Source organism: Lepisosteus platostomus, chromosome 6 (assembly GCF_059453375.1).
Source record: "Lepisosteus platostomus isolate fLepPlt1 chromosome 6, fLepPlt1.hap1, whole genome shotgun sequence".
In the NCBI taxonomy this organism is placed as follows: Eukaryota; Metazoa; Chordata; class Actinopteri; order Semionotiformes; family Lepisosteidae; genus Lepisosteus; species Lepisosteus platostomus.
Genome location: NC_142616.1, coordinates 30,004,013 through 30,026,300, shown reverse-complemented (window position 1 = coordinate 30,026,300; position 22,288 = coordinate 30,004,013). Strand labels below are relative to the sequence as shown.

Below are 22,288 nucleotides of genomic sequence, written 5' to 3'. Positions count from 1 at the left end.
CTAATATAGGTGGCACGTCTGTTGCTTTCAAATAATCGTTTACTTACCTTATCTTACCATATCCTCCGATGCACAATGGCGAGTGTGAAGTGGGACGAGGAAGAGAAGATCTAAATACAAGGTAATTTGTCTCTCCTGGAAAAGAGCAGGTGAGATGGAGAGAGCTATTGCCCTGTCCTTAGTGGCTTGTGAACTTGTATAGTATTTGCTGTCCTACCAGCTCTGAAATTTATGAAGTTGTGGACCGAGGTGCAGACAAAGTTCTACATTTACAACACAATTTGTATTTCCATTCTCATCTATGGTCATGGGCTCTGGGTAATGACTGAAAGGGAGAAACTGAAGGCAAGAGACTGCAATGACATTTTTCCATTGGATTGATGGGCTCACCCCTGCAGAACACGCTAGAGTTCAGTGGGGAGAACCTTAGTCTTAAACTGCTCAATGGAACTGACTGAGATAACTGTTGAAAGAAACAAACTGAGATAATTCAGGTACTCGGTAATGATACCCCCAGGACAATTTAGGACACATAGAAGAGGGATTATATATTTTATCTGATCTGAGAATACCTGGGAATCCCCCAAGATAAGTTGTAACTCTCTGATGAGGAAAGGGATATTTGGTTTAACTTACTCAACACTGTGCCACTGTAACACCTTTTTGACTAACACTAAACTATGAGTTTAAGGAAAGCACCACTGCCCTTTTCACATCTTTTGATTGACAAGAAACACAACAAAGTGTGTTCAAAGCTAGTGATATCAAACTCCAACACAACTGCAAAACTAATAAATGTCAGTTAAAATAAATATTTTTCAATGAGTGCCAGTTTACAAAAACTTAAGAACCCTGTTTTTGCATTACTAAATTAAGTGGTTTTCTGTCTTTTCTCATAGAACCTTTTCTCTTTTCCAAGGTAATACTTTCTCTGGTGAATGGATAAAAAGGCACCTATCACAATGTATCATTCATGTAAAAGGCAAGTCCATCATCGACACTCATGAGACAATAAAATTAATGTAATACTAGATAAAAAGCAATCTTATGTAAGATATCAGGTGAAGGATGTTGACATGACAAACATTAACAGGAAGGGCTGAGTACCGAGTCTCGAGGGGCCTCAAATGCAATGAGTCAAGATTAAAATGAAAAATGAATACACATTGTAAATATATAATCAAATATTTAATCAAAATGTACAAATGGAAAACAAAACTCTTTACAAATCTGGATGAATAAAATACAAGAAAAATATATTTTAAAAAATGTAAAGTTATTGGAGACATCCCTTATTTCGAGGCACTTTAATACATAAAACAAATCTATAAAAACCAATTAAAATCTGTGGCTCTGTGTCACCTGTGCACAGGGGCACGTGAACATCAGGTATTTACCAGATGAAGAATGAAGATGTAAAACAGTACAATTATACAACGTTTTACCACCTCACCCTCTATGCCGAGTCAGTTGACAGATCAATTAAATCAAAATAAAACATGCTAAATGTCCTTTTCTCATGTAGGCTCTTGTTCAGTGTCATCATGCTGATAGAGCTGCTGAACCAGCCCTTTACTTAAACAGTACTGTGTATGTCTCTAAACTAATCAAGAGAATACCAACTACTAACATACATGTAAACATTAAGGGGGGATATTCTGGAGTTAAAATAACTGTGTTAGACCACGGCCCACATTAACATGTCACGTTATGCAAACAAATAACGGGTTGTGAAATAAATATAAGCTAAATACCCCTGGTGCAAGGCTTTGCACTGTAGGGTCTCCAGTACGAGTCACACAACTGTCTGAAGACAATAACTAAAGCTATGAAACATGGTCACCATCCTCAGCACATGCTCAGCAGATGCGTGCTTACTGTAGGTTAATTAAGATAAAGACAGCTGTTTAAAGATTTTTTACACTTTTCATTACAAAGTCACTCGAAAATATTTTAAGAAATGGTTATCCAATTAGGTTTGAGGATAAGAGACAAACATTTGCTCTTTGGTGGTGCAAAAGTTGAAGCATAAAGTATTTAAAAAACAAACTTATCAAAGGAGTTCTGGGCATAAAGTATGGTCAGCCTTTAATTTCTAGGAGTCTTCTGGTCTCTTCTTATCAAGACTCAGTTTCTTTAGCTGTTGGCGGGGGTGTTATTAAGGCTTCTTTAATTTCAAAAGTCTCAATTATTTCCTAAAAAACAGCAAAAGCAAAACTCAGTAAGTAGAGAAGCAGGTGAGACTCATGTAGCATGACATTTTGTATTGCAGGATTTATTAGTTCCAGGATTTCTTGCACAAACTTTATAGTTTATTAGCATTATATTTCACATTATTTTGAATTCAAACTGTATATATTCTAGTTTATTAAAAACAACACTCCTATCTTGAAATATCAAGTGCTTGCTGAGGGCTGACATTGGATATTGCAGATTAATCTCAAAACATCTAGGAGGTTCTCTCTGCTTCCCTAGTAAAGGAGAGGGCCAGGAAAAGAGATGTGCATCACAGACTTCAAACTCAGTTCCTGAGAGTCCTCACTGTCCTATGAAATCCTTTTCACCTTTTCAGTGGAGCAGAGGGCAGGTAAAGGCAGAGATGGGAGAGGAGGGCAGGTAAAGGCAGAGACGGGAGAGGAGTAGAGGGCGGGTAAAGACAGCGACGGGAGAGGAGCAGAGGGCGGGTAAAGACAGCGACGGGAGAGGAGCAGAGGGAGGGTAAAGACAGAGACGGGAGAGGAGCAGAGGGCGGGTAAAGACAGAGACGGGAGAGGAGCAGAGGGCGGGTAAAGACAGAGACGGGAGAGGAGCAGAGGGCGGGTAAAGACAGAGACGGGAGAGGAGCAGAGGGCGGGTAAAGACAGCGACGGGAGAGGAGCAGAGGGAGGGTAAAGACAGCGACGGGAGAGGAGCAGAGGGAGGGTAAAGACAGCGACGGGAGAGGAGCAGAGGGCGGGTAAAGGCAGAGACAGGAGAGGAGTAGAGGGAGGGTAAAGGCAAGAACAGAATAGCAGACTGCAAGTAAGGTAAACAGTTCAGGCAGCTCACCTTCCAGCTGCGAGGACTGATGGAGATGACACACTGCTGCCGCCCTGGCCCACTGCCCGCATCCTCCTCAGCCTTTACTGGAGCTGCAAGAACAGAACCACTGATCACTTTGCACAAAGGGTCACTGACTCGTCACAAATGTACATGAATGAACATACACTATACCCTATCTAACACAACAAAGAAAACTCACCAATCACAGAAAATCCAAACAATGCAGCACAACTCCCAAATGATTTACCTTACAATCAACATCTCATTAATTAGATACATTCATTCATGTTTGCTGTGTGCCAGTCTGTAAAAATGAATTCTGTACTTAGCTGTAAGAGTCTACTGGTGCAAAACTAGCAACAAGCTATTCACCATCTAAAATATAATACTGGTTAAGGCCCTGGATTGCAAGTTGAACTGACAGACACTGCTTCAGTGACTTTAGTAAACTACAGCACACAGTGTAAAAAAAGAAACCCAAAGAATAAAAACAAGGCTATTTGCCAATTATTTGATTAATTTAGCTAACAGTTTTATCTTTTTTTGAATGACAATTTTGTGAACTTGCTTCAGCTACTTTGAGTTAATTAGTCTAGTTACAGCTCCAAGTCCATTCATCTAACCAGAGACTCAAGAACTGTGACGCGGTAGTGTGGTCCACCTCAACATTGGCTCACTGACCATCTGACTCCTGAATATTTTGTGTTCAAAGGTTCTCACCAATAATGGGGAGCCTGGACTGGTCCAGCTCGATCTTGGCCAGGCCATCCTGAAGGGGAGAAGAACATTTCCTTCAGCAGTGGAGTTCCCAGCTTCATCTTACACACTAGAGAAACCAGTTTACATCTACTGACAATAAGAGGGACAGCACTTACCCTGACCAGAAAAGACACATGGAAGATGTTTTCCACAGTGCGAGAAAAGGATTTGGGATCAATCACAAAGTCAAAGTAAGAAATAGGAACTGTGGCTGAAAAATTAAATAAAACATGGACCATTTTAAGATGGAATAAAAAAAAAACTTACTTTGCACAAAAGAAAGTCATAATTGCATATAAAACAGTAGCCAGACATTTTTAACACTTATGATAAATACTGAACCCTGTGAAATTTATTTTATGCATTTTTTAAATTAAGATAAAAAGGTGATTAAAAATAAGTACTCAAAAAATATTTCTTTCCAACTTTGCAGACTCTAATCCTTGACATTAAAATAAAAGGGAGCTAGATCAGTAGACAAAAAAGAAACTAATAAGTTTATAATTCTAAGTGTATTTAACTGATGTTTATATTCAAAGTAACTTATATTTGGTCATCATGTCATCCTACTGAAGCAAGCTGAGTTTTTGAACTTGCAACCTTCCATTTACAAGTACAGATCTCTAACCACTGCTCCACAGTGAAATATACTGACAATCCTACAGCAGATATAAGAATTTGTACTACAAAATATTCACTAAGTCCTTTTCACGTTATACACAAGACGTTCCATTTTCAAATGGATCCAAGCGCTGTTGTCCTAGATCCCTCACGTTCCCATTAAGAGCAAACATCTGTAAGTTCAGGTGCTTACGATCGTCGTCATGGTAGCTCTGTAGAAAACCAAGGATTCTCTCCACCTCTTTTTCTGTAGCTTCCTGGTAGGATTCTTCCATTTTCTTCAGCTAAAATAAAAGCAAAAAATCCAGAACTCAATGGCTGAGCATTCGACAAAAAAATGAATTTTCAGAGTAAATCTAGAATTCTGGAAAATGAAGGCATGCTTCATAATTTAAACTTAAAAACACATATTTTGTACTTTACTTCACCCCCCACCTTTTCAGGGCAGTAACATAGCATTGAAATTATTTATATTAATTGAACCATTACAGAGTTGGAGATGATTCATTAATGCCCAACTCTTTGAAATCTGATGTAACTCACTGTAGTGCAGTATATGTAATGACAATGTGGGTAAAATGGCACTTTTTCCCATTGAAAGCATATTTGTCAGATACCACACAAGCACCCTTCAGATAAAAAAATGCTCTTTGTGATGAGTCACTAATTTATAAAAGCTCATCTACAGTAGCTTTGAAAAACAAAATCTACAAAATCTACAGTAGGTTTACAAAAACAAAACTCCATCCCACTGTTAAATGTAATGCAAAATTATTTTGGGATTAGAAGGATATAACACTAAGTCGGGAAAGAAAGGATTCTAAGTAAATCTGTGATATCATTTATTGTCTAATTACAGTTTTTATCTGTCATTTGTCAGTTTTTTTTAGAAGGATACTATGCTGTGTGCTGGAATTGTTTTATATTGATATAATTCAGTAGTGGAGCCGTGGCAGCTCAGACAGCAAGGGCGTCTAGCTCTTGACTGGAAGGTCCCGGATTCAATCCCAGGTAGGGGCAGGCGATGTAGCTTGTTCTAATTCCTTCCAGATGCACCCAGCCTGCTTCCCAAATGAGTACTGGGGGTTAATCTTTCTGGGGTAATAGGCCGGCCGGAGCGTGATGCCTGACCACATCACCTCCATCTCCAGTGCCAGATGGTTGAGGAAAAAGGGCCTTTATGGCCTGAGGAGGGGACCTAACCTACCTACCTATAATTCAGTAGTGTAATTGCAAAGGTTGAGAAACGCCAGATTTCTTCACTGTTTCAATCTAAATTTCAAACCTGTTTAGTTCTTCCTCATCTACACATTTTAGCCACTGGTTTCTGCTTATGTGTGAAACTGTAAAAAATAATTTCCGTATTTATTTTTTTTAGGATTAATGACCATGAATAAAAACTATGGGGTGATTACCCAGAAAGCACAAGTGTTACACGGTCATTTCCTCCATCAGCTACCTTCTCCTTTTATCTTTCACGTTCCTTTCAGTTTTCTTGTTTCATCCCCCCTCTGACAAAATTGTTTAAAGAAGCACACTTAAAAAGCATGAAAACAAGGCAGTTGTTTTCCTGGCAGACCTGTGTGGGCATAATCCTGCGCACATCCTTGGTGGGAGCTCTTCTCTGTCTTTCTACTCGCTGTCGAGGAGGAGGGGGCTCTGGAAGGAAGGAGCCAAACCTGCCAAAGACACAAAGACACGACTCACCTCGCAACCCTCAACACCCAAACAAGCAGCCCTCATCTTTTTACACTGCTGACTGCTGGCCACGGATTTCAGCCTCATATCACAGTATGTAACAAAGCACTTTGTGCTCAACGCCGTTATAATTATTCACTTCACAACAAAAATTTAAAGAGTTGGTAATGCCTTTAACCCAAACATTACTCCTTCTGTCTTCAGGGCTGTTTCTACACTCAGTACAGATGAGCATGTTTGTACGATCAAAACGACACAAGGGTGTGTTTTTTAAAACAGTGATCTGCACTTTGTTCTGAGGACATCTTCTGTGACTCTCGGTGCACATATTAGCCCTAGGCCAATAAAAAAAACACCGCAGCTCAGTGTCCAAAGGTCCAGTCGCACAGCAGCACACTACTAAAATGAATGGCAGTTAAGAAACAAGGAGTCCCTTACATGAAATGGAAAGAAGGAGATGTTCTGAAGCATTTCTCTGCTTCCCTGCCCAGCTGGTGCCAGGCGTCTTGGGGAAGGAAGCCTCCAGCAACCCCCTCCTCATCACTGTCATCCTCCTCCTCCTCCAGACGGTTCAGGCCCATGAACGACAACTGGACAGACACACAACACACCTCAACTTGGCAGATTACTCCCTGCACCATACAACCCGGTTTTGAGGACCAGGTCAATACAGCAACTTGGAGTGAGTTGAGTTGTATACTAAAATCTATTCCAATTTAGCTTATAGAAGATTTTCTGCCTTTAATCCTACAATAACTTCATAAGACACTAATAAAAGTTGCTTTTGGGCATCTGAAACTAAAGGCTACGCAATAACAGCATTTTCATATTCTCTATGTTTTGACAAGTACAAAGCCAATCTGAGATCAGCTGTGCTAAGCAGTAAAACCCAAGGAAGTCTTTGTGCTCACCAGGTGCTCTGCGAAGGCAGAAGGGTCGAAGATGGTGCCCTCAGCGTGCAGCTGGCTGGCCTTCTCCTTGCCCAGGTCAGTGGCCAACACCAGAAACTGTGAGTCCAGGGCAGCCTCGCGTGCCTGGCGGACTGCGGACACAAAATGACAGGACAGGTTGGTACTGGGTGAAGCAGGGCTGGATGGCACGGGACACTGGGTGTGTAGGGCAAAGAACCAGGAGATTAGACAGATGTTGAGCAGTAATGACCACAGCAGCAGCCTTCACACCCCTGCAGCCAGTTTCAGTACAACAGGAGTATCATATTCTTACACTAAAAACATGTACAGTACATGTCTGCTCCTAAAGAAATAAAAATTGATTCTTATTATCAATGTAATTAAGCAAAAGCAACCTTTTAATTCTAAATTAGCTTATATGAGACTCTGAAACTAAGTATTTAAGGTACCAAATCCACCTCTCTGCATGCCCTAATGATTAGACATATAAAGGTGCCTGTAAGTCGGGAACCTTACCATTTACAAAAAGCTTATTGGCCTCCTCTAAAGCTTCAGTGAGCTTGTTGTTGTTGGGACTCAGCATATCTTCTCGGTTCTCTGGAAGAAACAGCAACAATTTACAAACTCCATTAATAAGAAACAAATATAAAAAGTTACCCCTCAATAATAATAATAATAATAATAATAATAATAATAATAATAATAATAATAATAACATTAACCCTTTACAATTTCTTGCATTAGGAATTACCTTTTCGCATACCCCAGCTTGCTCTCCATGAGACACACAGACAGGGAGAGAGCCTGGGGTCAGAGTGCAGGGCCTGCCATTGTACAGCGCCCCTGGAGCAGTTGGGGTTAAGGGCCTTGCTCAGGAGCCCAATGGAGTAAGATTCCTCTGCCGGCTGAGGGATTTGAACCGGCAACCTTCCAGCCACAGGCGCAGATCCTTAGCCACAGAGCCACCGCTCTGCCCCAAAATGTTCCCCTCGGAATTATATATACACCCATCTATTTTTGTCTGCTTTATCCAATACAGGGCTGCAGCAGGGAAGCCGGAGGACAAGCAAGCAAAGGGCACAAGGCAGGGTACACCCTGGGCAGAACACCAGTTCACAAACATGTGAACACACTCACGCCAGGGGCAATTTTTCACAGAAGCAAAGTAACCTACCAGTGTATCTTTGGAATATGGGAGGAAACTGGAGCAGCTGGAGGAAACGCACACAAACACGGGGAAAAGCAACAAACTCCACAAAGATAGCACCCCAAGAACAGAACCCAGGGCTCTAAAGCTACAAGGCAGCAATGCTGATCACTGTGATGCCCTATATACATATATAACTTAAAAATACTTGAACTTTAAACATCTAATGTTCACAATATTACCACTACTAACAAATAAGCACATGCACCAATAGCATGTAAAGACTATAGTACATGTGTTATTTAAGAGCTTTTCATTCTGAAAATAAAAAAAAATGAATCTAACTAACTAGTAATAGACTCACAAGGATTACACATATACTACTGTCATACAGGCAAGAGAAAAAACACCTCCCAGCCCTTTTCAGGTGTCCCAAAATTAAAGGTAAACTTGCAAATTAACAAACTTTTCCCAATGCCCTACAGTACACGCCTATGACAATCTGTATGTCAGACACATCAAGCCCCGTGTTCAAATATTGACGTGGTTGTGTGTGCTCCACTCTGGGTTTGATGGCTAGGAGAAGCTGTGTCCTGACTCTATCGGACTTTGTCATATTAAAACACCTGTAATAACGCAGGAAGGTCACAAAGACAGCTCCTGCTCATTCTTGACTTTCCCGCCCCACAGCACTCACGCTGCACGTTGTTGATGAGCTCCCTGTACTGGTGCCTGATGAGGCGGCGAGTGGCCGGGTCATCCTCCTCGTGAATGTTGGAGCCCCCTGGCCGAGAGCCCTCCTCCTCATTGCTGTCCTCCCCAGCCCGCCTCTGAACCCCAACGCCATTTTGCGGTGGCGCAGGGGCCTCCTGTGACCTGTGGCTCGCTCTTCTTGCTTCAGACATCTCTGCCGGCTCCTGCGGGGCACCTCAATAGCCACAACCCGCCTCGAGGCTACAGAGATGAGCCTGGTCGCGCCAAAAAAAAAAAAGGAAGTCATCTTTTAGTTTGTGCAAGACGGAGAATACAGAGAATAAAGCACGGAGCAGTCTGGACTATGGAAAAACAAAACCACTCTGCCTTATCCAGTGTCTCCTCCTGTTCGTTTGCCTCTGTGAGATCTGTTTTGGACAGGCTCAATGGGCTGTGTTCACACTATCCCTCGCAATTATTGTCCTGCCATGGTGGTGTGTAGACTGATTATATTGCATGCATTTCAAATTCTCTATGAGTGCAACATAAATCATCCAAGTCTACTACTATGGATGAAATGAAAGACTTCCATTCCAAAGCAGTCTGAGCCCTGTCAGATTTTAAGCCCTCTTGCTCTTTCTATTACAAGCCATCCTCTTACACAGGATATTTCTCTCATTGTAAGTCATATCTTATTATGAATATATTTACATAGACATTTAGAGTTAAACTATATGGAGTTACTTAAAAATAATCAGTTTTTCCCCCCCAACAGTTTGTTGTGCACGAAAGCCTAAAACTAGCCCATATAAACTATATATATAAAAAATCAAACAACTTTGGACGTCTGCCTTCTATCCTTACTTATGATTAAAACCGTGACTCTTCACGGTTTAGTTTTAACTCAGTTTGAAATACTATTTTATTTATCCTGCGATTCATCTCCAAAACGTGCACAACACAAACCGGCGTGGGGTTTTTGCTTCAAAACATGAAGGGACGTGTTATAAGGCTAGAGGACATTCAGCGCCTGCATATATCTAGTAAATACCTATTATTTACACTTGGATAAATGTTGTTGGAACTGGAACGACATAATTAACCAATTTAATATATTTTACACAAATCCCAATTTTTTAGTGATTAGTCAAAACTTTTTAACGATCTGATCACAATCGAAATATGAAATCAAAACAGATCTAGATTGTCGCTTGCTCTCTTAGGTAAATTACAACCTTGTATCACCTTTCAAAATGTGGTACAAAAAACGCCATAGTGAGAATATCAACTATTTTTACATAAATACTACATTACAGTATAATGTTAAGTGTTGAAGATCTGTCATACATGCCTACAGGTAACCAACACAATGCGCAACCACAGGGCGTGACACACAGCCCAAGTCACTGCTCCTTTCACACAACACAGTACATCTCTATGATTTAACAGTCATCTTCACCTATCCGGATTCTCAATGAGATTAAACTTACTTTTTTAAACTTTCGGTTTGTTTATTCTCGTGCACCAGCCGCCAATGTTTTCAAGTAGACGTCTATGTGCTGAACCGGAAGTAAAACTCGATCGTGTTATCGTCCGGAACAACCCCTGTTCTTCTCCGTGAAGGGTTCCTGCTTGTGCATGACATGGTTTCACAGACTAGCATGTATCGTTTTGTTTTTATCTTTTCAAATGTTTATTGTTGTGATTCCATGTAATAACACTGCTATTTTACGACAACAGTTGGTCTTTATCTCAGAAACAGTAATACATATTTTATATGACTTCCCCAAAATCGTTTCACAAAATGTAAATAAAAACGCCGTTTTCTAAAAAAACATGCAAAACAGAATGCGTTATTAAACGTAAAATCATTCCACATTAAAATACTGTTTTATCTATATATTTCAATTGCCGTTACATTAATTTTCTAGCATGCAAATAACTCGAACTCCTTTTCACGTAAACAAAGTAAGTGAAACTCGTCTTTAATCTCTTCCAAGCAGGAAAAATGAACACGTTCAGTGAGGTTCCTAAATTAAAACCTTAAGAAATGTTACAAGAGCAAGAGGGCATCCATCCATCACACCCGTTGGGTATTTAGTAGGTAATTTATCCCAGATCTCAAGTGGACGTTTTTTGTCTTGGTCACTTGTTCGTCTCCCACGGCCATACCTTTTAGAATTGCCCCGTGTTATCAGTTATAAATACACTTCATCATAATTTATACTTCTGTCCACAAAGGACTCTGGAAAACTACTAGTAATTTATCTATAGAAAATACATAATTTAAACCAATATTACAATTCCCTGTTCAGTTTTCGTAACGCATTTAATTATATTAAAGTTCAACAAGGGAGGCTTCTTGCAGATACTGTAGTTGATTGCCCCCATGTGACTGCTTCTTTACACAAGTTTACTTGGGAAACTACAAGACTGTGTCGCAAGAGCGTGGCTCAGCTATGGGCTACGGGCGCGTCGGGGAAGCTCGCCGGCGGGGCTGGGCTGCAGCGGGACGGTCAGTCTGGGCGGCGGGCGGCTGCGAGGATGTGCTCAATCATAGAGAGCAGAGGAGTGAGGGATGGTTACAGCTGTGGCTACTGCGGCTCTAGCGAGGGCAAGGTCTCTTTTAGTAAGTACAGACGAACTGTGATGTGCAGTACGCGTGGTTGCAGCCGAGTACAGTGGAAAACAATACACCAAACACCGTTGTTTGATAACTCGTGGCTAATTAACAGTCCCGTTACAATACATCTAATTTATGTTTAGTTATTTCTTTGAACCCGATCACTCATTTCTTATGGGGCTGCTTTTGATAAAGGTGTGTGTTCTATTAAAAAAGGGACCTGAGTGTTACAGTAAACCTGTGGTAAATTCACCGAATTGTGCGATACAAATACCAGTAGGTGTACTGTACCATAAAAAGACTGAACGTTTTTTATATTGTCTAATTATGCTAAATTCCAGTCATGCAAAAATAAACATGGCGAGACAGTAACTCTTCAACTACCTGTATATTCTGTAAGTCAAAGAATCAGCATATCAAGCGCCGGTCCCTCTCCGAAGTCCGAAGAGGCTATAGCTTCCGCTGGAGCGTTGTCTCCACCTGGCGACAGACAGGCGGAATTACAAGTCTTAATCCGCTGCCGCGTCTCACCATCTCAGGAATAAAATGCAGGGGAAATTCGGTCTCCCTGAATATTCAAAAACGTCCCATAAAGCTCATGGGAAATGTGAATATTATTAGAGTTATTATAATCAAATGCTGAACTTGGCCTACCCCAGTATCTGTGCACTTTATTTTCCAGTTGAGCCAGCAGTAATCTTAGTGAGAACTTAGTGGTTCTCTTTTTGTTTTCAACTCTCCAGCCTTGGGAGGATTTATATGAGTAACTGCGAGTTATATCAGAATGAAGACCCGAAGATTCAGAAAGGCAGCGCTCCAGGGCTGGACAGCTTTAGACGGGGGTCTAAACTAGATCGTTCAGCTCATTCATGCACTAGCCTTTGGTACAATCAGTACTGTAATTATGCTATTGAAATTTACTATTAATTCAAACACAAGAGCTGGTCCTGTCAGATATTTAAAAAGATTAGATGGATTAGATGTGCTGGGTCACACTCCTGTGTACAGTTCCTGTAGAACTTCATATTCTGATGTTTGAATAATAAAAAAGACCTTGTTGATAGTCGTAATTGCTGCATTTTGGTCTTTGCTGAAAATTGCTACGAAAGGGTTGGTTTAATGTATGTAGTTTCTGTCAATGCAGAGACTTTCAACATTTGTGGATAAATTCAGGAGCATCTGGCTGTGTGTCTGGATTACTGGCTCCTTATTGCATTGTCACGCAATTTTAGATCAGACTGAAACAAATTATATTTTTTAAAGTGATACTGAAATTGTCTCTGCAAATGCACTGCAAAAGTTGAATTCCAAAAGTCACACAGATGTTTTAGGTTTTATAGGTAGCTGTGCAGCCTTTAAATCGTTAAATCAAGGAATTTTGTGCTAAACCGTCCAATGCACTATTAAGATCTCAGTTAGAAATCTGTACCAACACCACGGTACAAGTCAAATATTGCTGCCCTGGAATTGGTTCAGAAAAGAGCAATCAGATGTATTCCTGGATTCAAAGGAGTGTCATACACGGACTAAATTATTTCACCTTTTTGTTCTTGAACAGTGAAGGCTGTGAGGTGACCTGATTCAGGCATTCACAATTTCTCCAAGAAATCCAATCGAATTGACTCCTTAAGATCAATGGCAGAACACGGAACACAGGACACAAGAGGATGCTATGTTCAAGTACAAGTTACAAGTTCAAGTTTATTGTCATTATACTCATATACAGGTATATGGTATAACGAAATGCTATTTAGCTAGCTCTCGGACATAAGTAGTACAAAGAAAAAAAAAACTACAACAACAATTCAATTGTATAACAAAAGAAAGACAGAGACAACATGCAAAACAACAAAAAGGTAACAGGTTATGTGCAAAAACATGCATTAACAGAATGAAAGGATAGAAATTATGGGGAGTGAGCTTTTGACATGTATGGTAGAGGTAGATTTTCAATGTGTGTTTGGGTTTTTGGTAAGAAAGAAAGAAGGCACTGTGAGGTTCAGATCATAGGTGAGAGGTGAGGTGAGAGTGAGAGAGGCTGGGAGTTTAATAGTTTGATAGTGCGGGGGTAAAAACTGTATCTGAGTCTGGTAGTCCGGGCCCGAATGCTCCGGTACCGTTTTCCAGATGGTTGGGGTGTGTGGGGTCTTTGATGATGCTTAGAGCTTTCCTCAAGCACTGTCTGTCATAAATGTCCTGGATAGATGGGAGGGTAACCCCAGTGATGGACTGGGCAGTTTTCACCACCCGCTGTAGGGCTTTGCGGTCAGCAGCACTGTAGTTGCCATACCACACTGTAATGCAGCCTGTCAGTGGGCTTTCTGTTGTGCATCTGTAAAAGGTAGTGAGGATCTGGGGACATATCTTAGCCTTCTTCAACCGTCTTAGGAAGTACAGGCGCTGTTGTGCTTTCTTGATCAGACAGGTGGTGTTGAGAGACCATGTGAGGTCCTCGGTGATATGGATGACAAGGAATTTAAAGTGGAATTCCTTTTTCTACTTTAAATTCCAATTAAAATCCAAGGAATTTAATTGTGGAAGTCCACTTGAAACTGAGAACACAGAGGACATTTCTGTAACACAGAGGGTCATGGGAATATGGAGCGAGCTGTCCAGCCATGCTGTTGAAGCTGATACTTGGTTCAGTTCGCTACTGAAAACAAAACGGAAACATGGGCTGTAGGAGCTTCTCGTTTTAAGATTTTCACAGGTCGCAGCAGTCTTTACGCGGAGGGAACGGAAGATGGCGCTACAGGAAATATTAATGAGTCCAATAGGATAATTATTCGGTTTGGTGTCTGTGGTATTTGTAGGTAAGCGAGCATTACGCATAAGGAAGTTCACCGGGTTGTCAGAATTGGCTAACAATCGGCTAAAATGGCAGCGGGTAGTTCTTACACCATAGTCGAGTATTTCGGAGGGGACGATGGCTACCGGTGCGGCTACTGCAAGAACGAGAATGGGAACTTCTCCCATGGTAAGGCAGCTTTGCCGTCCCTCTTAACTTTCTCTTCTGTTTAGTTCTGTAGCTTCTCTACCAGAGCAGAAAGAGATGTGCACACAGGAGTAATTTATTTATGCAATTTATTGTGGTCCTGATGATAGCTGCGCCCGACCCGCTCCGTTGTGCTTTAAGTAAAAGATTACATGCAGGACTTCAGTGCATTGCCATTATGCTTACTGTGCATTTTAGGATTTTTTTTTGGTTAAGTGTTTTTTCATTGTAGAGTATAGGACGTGCAAGTTGCAGCTCATAACCATTCTTTCGCCCCTAAGGAGTTGTTTAGTGCCGGTTAGTTGAGATGCTGTGCTAGAACAAACGGATGTGTTGATGGTTCTAGTATTTTAAGATATGTTGTCTTTATGTGTTTAGGTTTATATAAACATCACCGCAATGGCTGGTCATTGTAGCCGGGTTGCTGTTATCTGCAGTACAACGGATAAGGTTCATTACCACACCAGAGAGAGAAAGTAAAAGTTGTTCTTGAAAAGTTATTTTGAATCTCAGCTTGAGCCGTGGAATCCCGCTCTCATGAAGAAGTTCACTCTGTTGTTGTCAGTATTACGGCTGGGGTTCCAGTCCTTTATCAAGATAGTGATTAGATCTATGCCCTATGAACTGTATAAATGCCTTGTTACCTTGTTTTAATCTCTGACAGATTTCCACTTTAAATTCTGGAGTAGCTTTTAAATGATCCCTTGATTTATCCCTTTGATTTCCTCTAGCAGTAAAAAAAAAAAAAAAAAAAAACATACGTGCTGTCATGTCATGTATTGGTACTGATTGTGTTTTGTGAATCTACTGTACATGCAGAGTCTACACTGCATGACGTCTGTTTTCTTCCTCTTGGGTTTGTCTTGCTGCGGAACAGAACACTCAGATTTGCTCCACTAGATGAATTGTTTCCCTTTTCCCTTAACTGTACTGCTCATGTAGCAGTGAACTGTGTGACCAGTTCTGGATAAGGACTGAATATTTTTGCTGCAGTGCTGATGGCTAGAGAGGCATGTGTTTTCTCCCCGGGAGCTTTATCACCCAGTATACTGTTTCAGAACTGCGCGGTGGTGTATGAATGTGTAGTGGCCTGGGAGCTAATGGCTAGGGCACAGCAATAGTGCCTACTTGGCACAGTGATATAATTAGACTCTGTCCTGTTAGCAGTTTATTTAAATCAAAAATATCTACTTTAGGTTTTCTTTAACTTAGTGTCTTGCATCAGAATCACCTGGAGTAATGCCAAAAAGAAAGAGTAAACGGAGTATTTTATTTCTGCATTTTATTTCTTTGTTTCATTGATGACAGTTGTGAGATGTGCCTTCAATCAAGTAGTTGACTTTGACGTTTTTGCTATACCATCTTAGGATTTATCATCATTCATTTATGATGAGATATTGTTTATTGGCGTTGTGGAAAATGCATGAGTTGAAAGTAAAGAAAACGGGAAATATCACACCACACGCTTTAGGAATTTAAGTTAGCAGTTAATTAGTTGCCGGTCTTGATGCTCTCTCTTTTCGGGGCTGTTTGCTGAAAAGCAGAGGACACAGTATGGGTTAACTAAGTGGTTTACAATATGGAAAGAGCCCATGAATAGAAGACCAGCTGCTCTGCAGGGTTCTTTGAAAAGGAGCCTAACAGATCTCTGACCTCAACTAATGACTGGCTAACTGCCTCATTGTTGTTCTTCGGCTGTGCATGGTCTGTATTGAGCAGGTGTGCTAGAAGGTCTGGCTTTCTTCAGAGGGGGTTACAGAACCTGCAGTCAGACAGGTGTGTGCCACGGTGCTTGCAGTTCTGTATATTGCTGATGAAGTGATATCTGCAGCTCCCTTCCTTTTAGAGCACGGGCAGAGGATAAATGAAAAATGTAGGCTGACTGACAAAAGACAGATCCCTGTAGGCCATGTTAGTAAAACATTTACTGAAAACAAGTTAAAGTTTTGGCATCATAAAAAGAGATGTTTGGGGTCACAGGAAGCTCTTTAGGAATTTTAATATTAGTTGGTCCAATATTAAACAGTTCAGACCGCTTTGAACTTTGCATGATGTGGGGAGGGAGGTGGGTGGAATAAATATATGGCACTGCATTTATCATGCCTATAGTATGTGAGTCTAGAGCTCAGTACCTGACATTTAAAAGGAAACTTGTCTGGGTGGTAGGTGTGGATTGAAGGAAGTGATTGTAGTCTGATGGCTTCAATAGTGACACATAATACATTATGACCAAACAGGAAAAAGCTGCATAATAAAAAAGCACAGTCAGGTCTCATTATTTATGTGCTATATTTAAATGTTGTCAACAGTTTTAAGATTATATGTTGTTTTTCATTAGAATGTCAATTATGCTATACTTGAAATCATTAATAAACCACATCTGCAAAGAATAGCTTTACGATTTAGAGGACAAGCCTGTTTTTTTGAGGCCTGTACAGTGTACTATCTTAATTGGCTAGAAATAGTGATTTGGTTTTCCATCTTATTAGGGACGATCTGTGTAGATGCAGTTCCTAATCTTAAGTGATTCCTGCCTGGTAAATCCCTGTGTGTCCGGCATTACTTAATTATTTAATTATGAAGCCTAGTGTGAGGAACAGGCGAACTGAAGTCCAAACACGCACCCAGTAGTGCATTAAGGCAATGAAATGTGGATCAAGACCAGCCCTGCTCTCCCTGCTGGCTCAGTTCTCAGCAGTTTCTCCTCTCTGTACTGTCTTTTCTTCCATTCTGGACCAGTGTCCCTCCATTCTTCTTCTCGTCTTCTCCTTTCATCCCTTCATACCTTTTTCTGACTGTCTCAATTCTAGTCTATAATCCTAATGGTCTACCCTCTGCGTACAATCCAGTTGACAATTCTCTACCCTTTCCTCTCTTCTCTTCATGGGGGGGACTTTTCTGCCTCTGTTACACTATATCACAAAATGTTTATCACTGTCTGCCCACCAACCTAAACACTCTTTCACATATTATTCCTTTAATGGAATGTCCCCATTATTTCCCAAACACTTAGACAAAAGGTGATCAGTCTATGTATGTGCACCATCCTGTGAGGGAAATGAAGGTGGACCATATGTAACTCAAGTTCTTGGGTTTATCAGTTATTTTTCTAAATTTCTGTCATTTAGCAGTTAACTTGAAACAACACATAACTTCTTAAACGTCGGTCTGTAGGCACTTTTACAGCATTTGAAAATCACAGTTTCTATCGGAGGTCATGATACATTTTTGAAAAGCCCAACTCCTTCCTGAAAAAGGTTACAAGGGCCAGAATTGTTGGTTGATTGTTTCTCTGAATGTCCTCAGTGGTTGAGATGATCTGATAAAGTGAGTCAAATGGGAATGGTCAGCAGACTCATAGTATGTCGTTAGAGGTGCTTTCTGTTTTTTCTCAGTCACACTGTGGCACCTGCACACACAGTGGCTGGTAAGCTGCTGCACAGTGTGGTTGTGCGCAGTGTGGGCTTGAGGTCTGGTATCCTGCTGGTGGCGAGGGGGTGGTGTTGAACTTGCGGCCTGAGTTAATGTCGCCTCTCTGACTGTGGGAACAGGAAGACATTTGGTCAGACTCTGTCTGCTACACTGAGATTTCTGTGCCTCTTATGAGCATCAAAGACAGGAGCCAGTCTGAAATCTTTAACTGTCAGGGCAGATTATATTCGATTCCCCTCTTTCTCTGATGAGTAGGTATTCGGGATTGATATCTGTTACCCTTTCACACTCAGCACTACCTTCGTCTCTTTGAGCAACAGTTTTATTTTTTATTAAGCTAAATCCCTTGAGCAAACAGTTCCAAGGAATGCAGTGGCTTTTACATCAGCAGCAGAATTTAAGATCAAAGTTCAAAGCAAATGTCAAGAGCAAAGCTTTTGTTCTGGTTTGTGTTTCCCTGTTTTTTCTGTTTTATGAATTTGAAGTTTTAGTTGGGATTGTGCTTTGGAAAAGGAAAGGTTGGAGCAAATTTTGTACAAGAAGAAAACTTAACCGTATCTGAATATCAGTCTGATAATCCATACTAAAACTGGAATAAATAATTATTATATTTAGATAGCGCTTTTCACCTGAAAGGATCCCCAAATGCTTTGCATATAGGAGGGAAACCACTTCATTCACTACTGGAAGGGGAACTGCAGTCCCAGCTCCTCAGACAAGTTATTAAATCTTGGTAACAAAATAAATTAATTGACAGCATCACAAAAGTTTACAAATTCCAAATTAAACACAATCGTGAACTTTGTGAAAGTACTGGATCGTCGCCATGTTGCTGCAAAGGCCCTGGTCTTGCCACGGGCGAGAACAAGAGTTCATAAGAATTGCAATATGTTGCGGCCCTTCCTGCTTCCTAGTCACTGTAATGACTAATGTAATGTGATGTGCGAGTAAGTAAGTGCAGGTTGTGCAGCAGATATTTCACTGCAGAAAAGTTTCAACATGATTTCCATGCAGAGTTAACAAGTAAGTAGTATTTGTTGGCAAAACTGTCTTGAAGTGGAGAGTAGTGTTTGCATTGGATTAAAAAAGATGTGTAGACAAGTCTGTTTGTTTACGGTGTAATAGGGCCGCATCACCTCACTGGAAGTTTTTTTGCCTCATTCTAAATATCAGGCAGTGATGGCAGTATGGCGCTGTGCCTACCTGGAAATCTTGTCTATTTTGTGATGGAAATTGGAGGTTTTACATGTTACTGTGTACATTTTACTTTCTTTGTAGATTGAAATGCACTCATCAATGCCGATTCTTTCTAATCCCGAAATATAAAAAGAGCGTTGAAGTTCCCCTTAAAGTGCAGCAGCACCTAACTGGGTGACGCAGGGCTGCATTATTTAACACTGGGTTAAACATCCATACTCTTACTTGCGAATAACAATCCTCTCAGGAGCTGTCAGTGAGGTAACACTTTGTTCCTCACCGCCCTCCGGTCACTACTCAAGGTTTCCTTTTTAAAGATTCCCTGGCTCTTTAATATTGAAAACTTTGTAATTCTACCCTCTAGTGGTGTTATTTTTTATTGCGGCAGAGCTAAACAACAAAAAAGTGGTACAGTGCAGAAAGAGCCTTTGGGAAATCTTAACTTCCTATTCATAAGTGTTTCAATATGTCTGAAAAGTGTCTGTTATTTTGTTTTATTTTTAGTAGTGTGAAGTATTAACGTATTGTTCTATTCTTTGGCATATATTTCCAGGCTAGATGACTCGAACGGCCTCCTCTTATTTGTGGTAACTGTTCTGATGTGCCTTGTGCTTGTGCTTTGTTTCAGGAATGTGGTCTCACACGATGACTGTACAGGACTACCAGGACCTGATCGACAGAGGCTGGAGAAGGTATAGCACTGTGCCCTGCACTGCATCCGTTTTGCTCAGACAGACACCTGGCAGAAGGTGTCAACGTTTTTCCCTTTTCAGTAGGACCTGCTTATAGCATTCCGTGGTTTTATGTGGGCTCAAAGAAAATACCCTGGTGAGATTTAAAATGCACATCAGTTATACATAGTTTCTATTTTTATTATTTTGTAACTGTTATATAGATTGCCTGCTTTTTCCATCCCTAATATAAAATATGAATGCTGTACAGAAGCAATGCTTAAGCCATGCTTTTTTCACACGTAAGCTGTGTCTTATCTGACTTTTTTACACTTGAGACCACATTCCCGAACATGGAGCATAAACACATTAATATTTCACTCTCCTGCATCTGTGATCTGGGTTCCACACTTACATTTCTTTTTCTCTCCACAGGAGTGGGAAGTATGTTTACAAACCTATAATGAATAAGACCTGCTGTCCTCAGTATACTATAAGGTACTGTTTCTACATACAGTTTACATAAACGTTGTAGACCTAACTTCGTTTTTCTGAGAACCTGAATTATTTGAGTAAAGCCATTATCTCTGTTTTTGTTAAAGGTGCCATGCCCTAAATTTTCAGCCCTCCAAAACCCACAAGAAGATCTTGAAGAAAATGAATAAATTCCTGTCCAAAGGTGAAATGCCTTCAAGAGAGTGCGATGGTGAGAGGAGGGAATGAGCAGTTTAGCTCTGCATATTCAACATACTTTCATTCTTATAAAATTTGAAAGTTATAAATCTACATCTGTACGTAACTGGAGAAATTCATGCTGGATATCGTGTTTATTTTTGTGGTAGGTAGTTTGCCTGTTCATACCAAGAGGCACTCGAATACCAGTCTGATGCTGAGTGAATAGTAAAGCAGCTTCTCTTTCGTGTTTCTTTTAGCCAGTCTTTCTGACAGTCATTCGGCACTGGAGATACTATAAAAACTATTTCCAGTGCAGCCATTGTGTGTGCATACCAGAAAAACTAGTAAAGTATTGGGAAGAAAAACAATAATTAGTGCATGGATTTAATTATAAAGTCAGTTCTTCTGTGCTCATTTGAGATGAGAGAGAGATCACTTTATTAGCCCTATACAATTTCTTGCATTAGGAATTTATCTTTTTTGCATACCCCAGCTTGCTCTCCATGAGACACAGACAAACAGATAGGGAGAGAGAAGCCTGGGGTCAGAGTGTAGGGTCAGCCATTGTGCAGCACCCCTGGAGCAGTTGGAGTTAAGGGCCTTGCTCTGGGGCCCGGCAGAGTAGGATTCCTCTACTGGCCGCGGGATTTGAACCGGCAACCTTCCAGCCAGAGGCGCAGATCCTTAGCCACAGAGCCAACGCTCCGCCCTTTTTTTTTAGATGAGATTTGCTACAAGTTTTCCAAATGCATCACTGAATAACTTATTAGAGAGGAGCTGAGAGGGAACTGATGTGGTAAAATGTCATGTTGCTGCTCTTCAGGTGAGCCAATGGAATCGTTCTGTGATGAGGAGGGGTCCCGAGAGACCCCAGTGGCCTGCCTGGGAGAGGTCAGCGCGTCTGTCCAGGAACCGCTGGTGGTTGACCAAGAGACGCCATCACCGGAGGGCACCTCAAAAGTGTCCAAGTCTGAGCCACTGCAAACAGGTGGCTCCGGCGAGCGGCCTCGGGAGAGGACAGAGCAGCCGGCCCCAGTGCCGGCACCCAGCTCCACCAGAGCAGGCCCCAAGCCAGGTGACACCTGCTAATGTCAGTTACTATCACTGAGCCCGAGTGACCGATTTAATCGTGTCAGAAGTTGATGGTACAGCATCAAAAACCTGTGGAGAAGAAGTGTCCAACCCTGGTCTTGGAGTCTTGGAGATTCACTGTCCAGCATCTTATAGGTCACCCTTAAATAATCAGTTTGTAAAGATGCAGGACAAGTGAGGATTGATCAGTTTAGAAAGTTAATTTGTTCACTTAAGTCAGGAATGGTCAACCGTGGTCACTGAGAGCTACTTAATTTTCAGTCACTTAACTGACCAGATCACCAGATTCTGTGGTCAAGAGTTGATCCAAGTGTTAAGAGATTGATTATTTAAGGGTGAGCCATAAAACATGCTGAATTGTTTCTCTCCTGTACCAGGATTGGCTATCCCTGCTGTGCAAAGCTGTCTTACACCATTCTGAGGATGCAGATGAAGTTTACAAACCACAACTTAAATTTAAATGTAAAATATCAACTTGTATATATGCCGATTACTGGTGTGGTTCAGCCAGAATAGAGTTATTATTTTCCATCCATCCATTGTCTAACTGCTTCATCCAGTTGGGGGTCCAACTTTTTAACCGCGTATTAAGTGGATCAGATGGCAATACAGGCTGATTAAGCCTGATACTTGACTGTGTCCCCTGGCTTTGAAGGGCCAGAGCTGGCCACCTGAGCTCTGAAGCCTTAAAAAGGCTGGCTGGCTTCAGGAACCCCTTGTAGCCACGTTCCA

At 41.1% G+C, this 22,288-nt stretch overlaps 2 protein-coding genes and 1 long non-coding RNA gene across 7 annotated transcripts in view; 2 read left to right on the top strand and 1 right to left on the bottom strand.

Moving 5' to 3' along the window:
- Positions 1-1,166: 1,166 nt before the first annotated feature.
- On the bottom strand, positions 1,167-11,950 carry nsmce4a (NSE4A component of SMC5/6 complex). Of its 2 annotated transcripts, none has more exons than XM_088635260.1 (11): positions 11,879-11,950; positions 8,876-9,146; positions 7,548-7,628; positions 7,032-7,162; positions 6,559-6,710; positions 6,002-6,101; positions 4,616-4,706; positions 3,918-4,012; positions 3,763-3,811; positions 3,049-3,131; positions 1,167-2,195 (listed from the first exon to the last, which is right to left on the bottom strand). In XM_088635260.1, the coding sequence occupies exons 2-11, from the start codon at positions 9,081-9,083 to the stop codon at positions 2,121-2,123; spliced, it is 1,065 nt and encodes a 354-aa protein (XP_088491386.1). In that variant the 5' UTR covers positions 9,084-9,146; positions 11,879-11,950; the 3' UTR covers positions 1,167-2,120. The 2 variants fall into 2 exon arrangements, with proteins under 2 accessions (XP_088491386.1, XP_088491385.1); XM_088635259.1 differs by lacking the exon at positions 11,879-11,950 and adding an exon at positions 10,362-10,507.
- On the top strand, positions 11,286-13,556 carry LOC148661470 (uncharacterized). The gene is made up of 2 exons (XR_015939542.1): positions 11,286-11,500; positions 13,053-13,556. It is a non-coding gene; the product is annotated as an uncharacterized LOC148661470 (long non-coding RNA).
- A 752-nt stretch (positions 13,557-14,308) lies between these two features.
- The window catches only part of ate1 (arginyltransferase 1), a 96,669-nt gene continuing 88,689 nt past the window's right edge, over positions 14,309-22,288 (top strand). For 2 of the 4 annotated variants that reach the window (XM_088635258.1, XM_088635257.1), the window contains exons 1-5: positions 14,310-14,471; positions 19,747-19,810; positions 20,225-20,287; positions 20,392-20,495; positions 21,288-21,539. In XM_088635258.1, the coding sequence (XP_088491384.1) occupies positions 14,372-14,471; positions 19,747-19,810; positions 20,225-20,287; positions 20,392-20,495; positions 21,288-21,539 (583 nt within the window). In that variant the 5' untranslated portion in view covers positions 14,310-14,371. Of the gene's footprint in view, positions 14,472-19,746; positions 19,811-20,224; positions 20,288-20,391; positions 20,496-21,287; positions 21,540-22,288 lie in introns of all 4 variants that reach the window. The other 2 variants (XM_088635255.1, XM_088635256.1) reach the window with 2 other exon arrangements.

Excerpts from the sequence above, each read along its gene's own strand:
- nsmce4a (XM_088635260.1), bottom strand. The coding sequence starts at position 9,083 with ATGTCTGAAGCAAGAAGAGCGAGCCACAGGTCACAGGAGGCCCCTGCG. Across the intron at positions 6,102-6,558 it reads TCTCCTTCTTTCCATTTCAT|GTTTGGCTCCTTCCTTCCAG; the intron begins GTAAGGGACTCC and ends TGTCTTTGGCAG. Across the intron at positions 4,707-6,001 it reads GCAGGATTATGCCCACACAG|CTGAAGAAAATGGAAGAATC; the intron begins GTCTGCCAGGAA and ends CTTTTATTTTAG.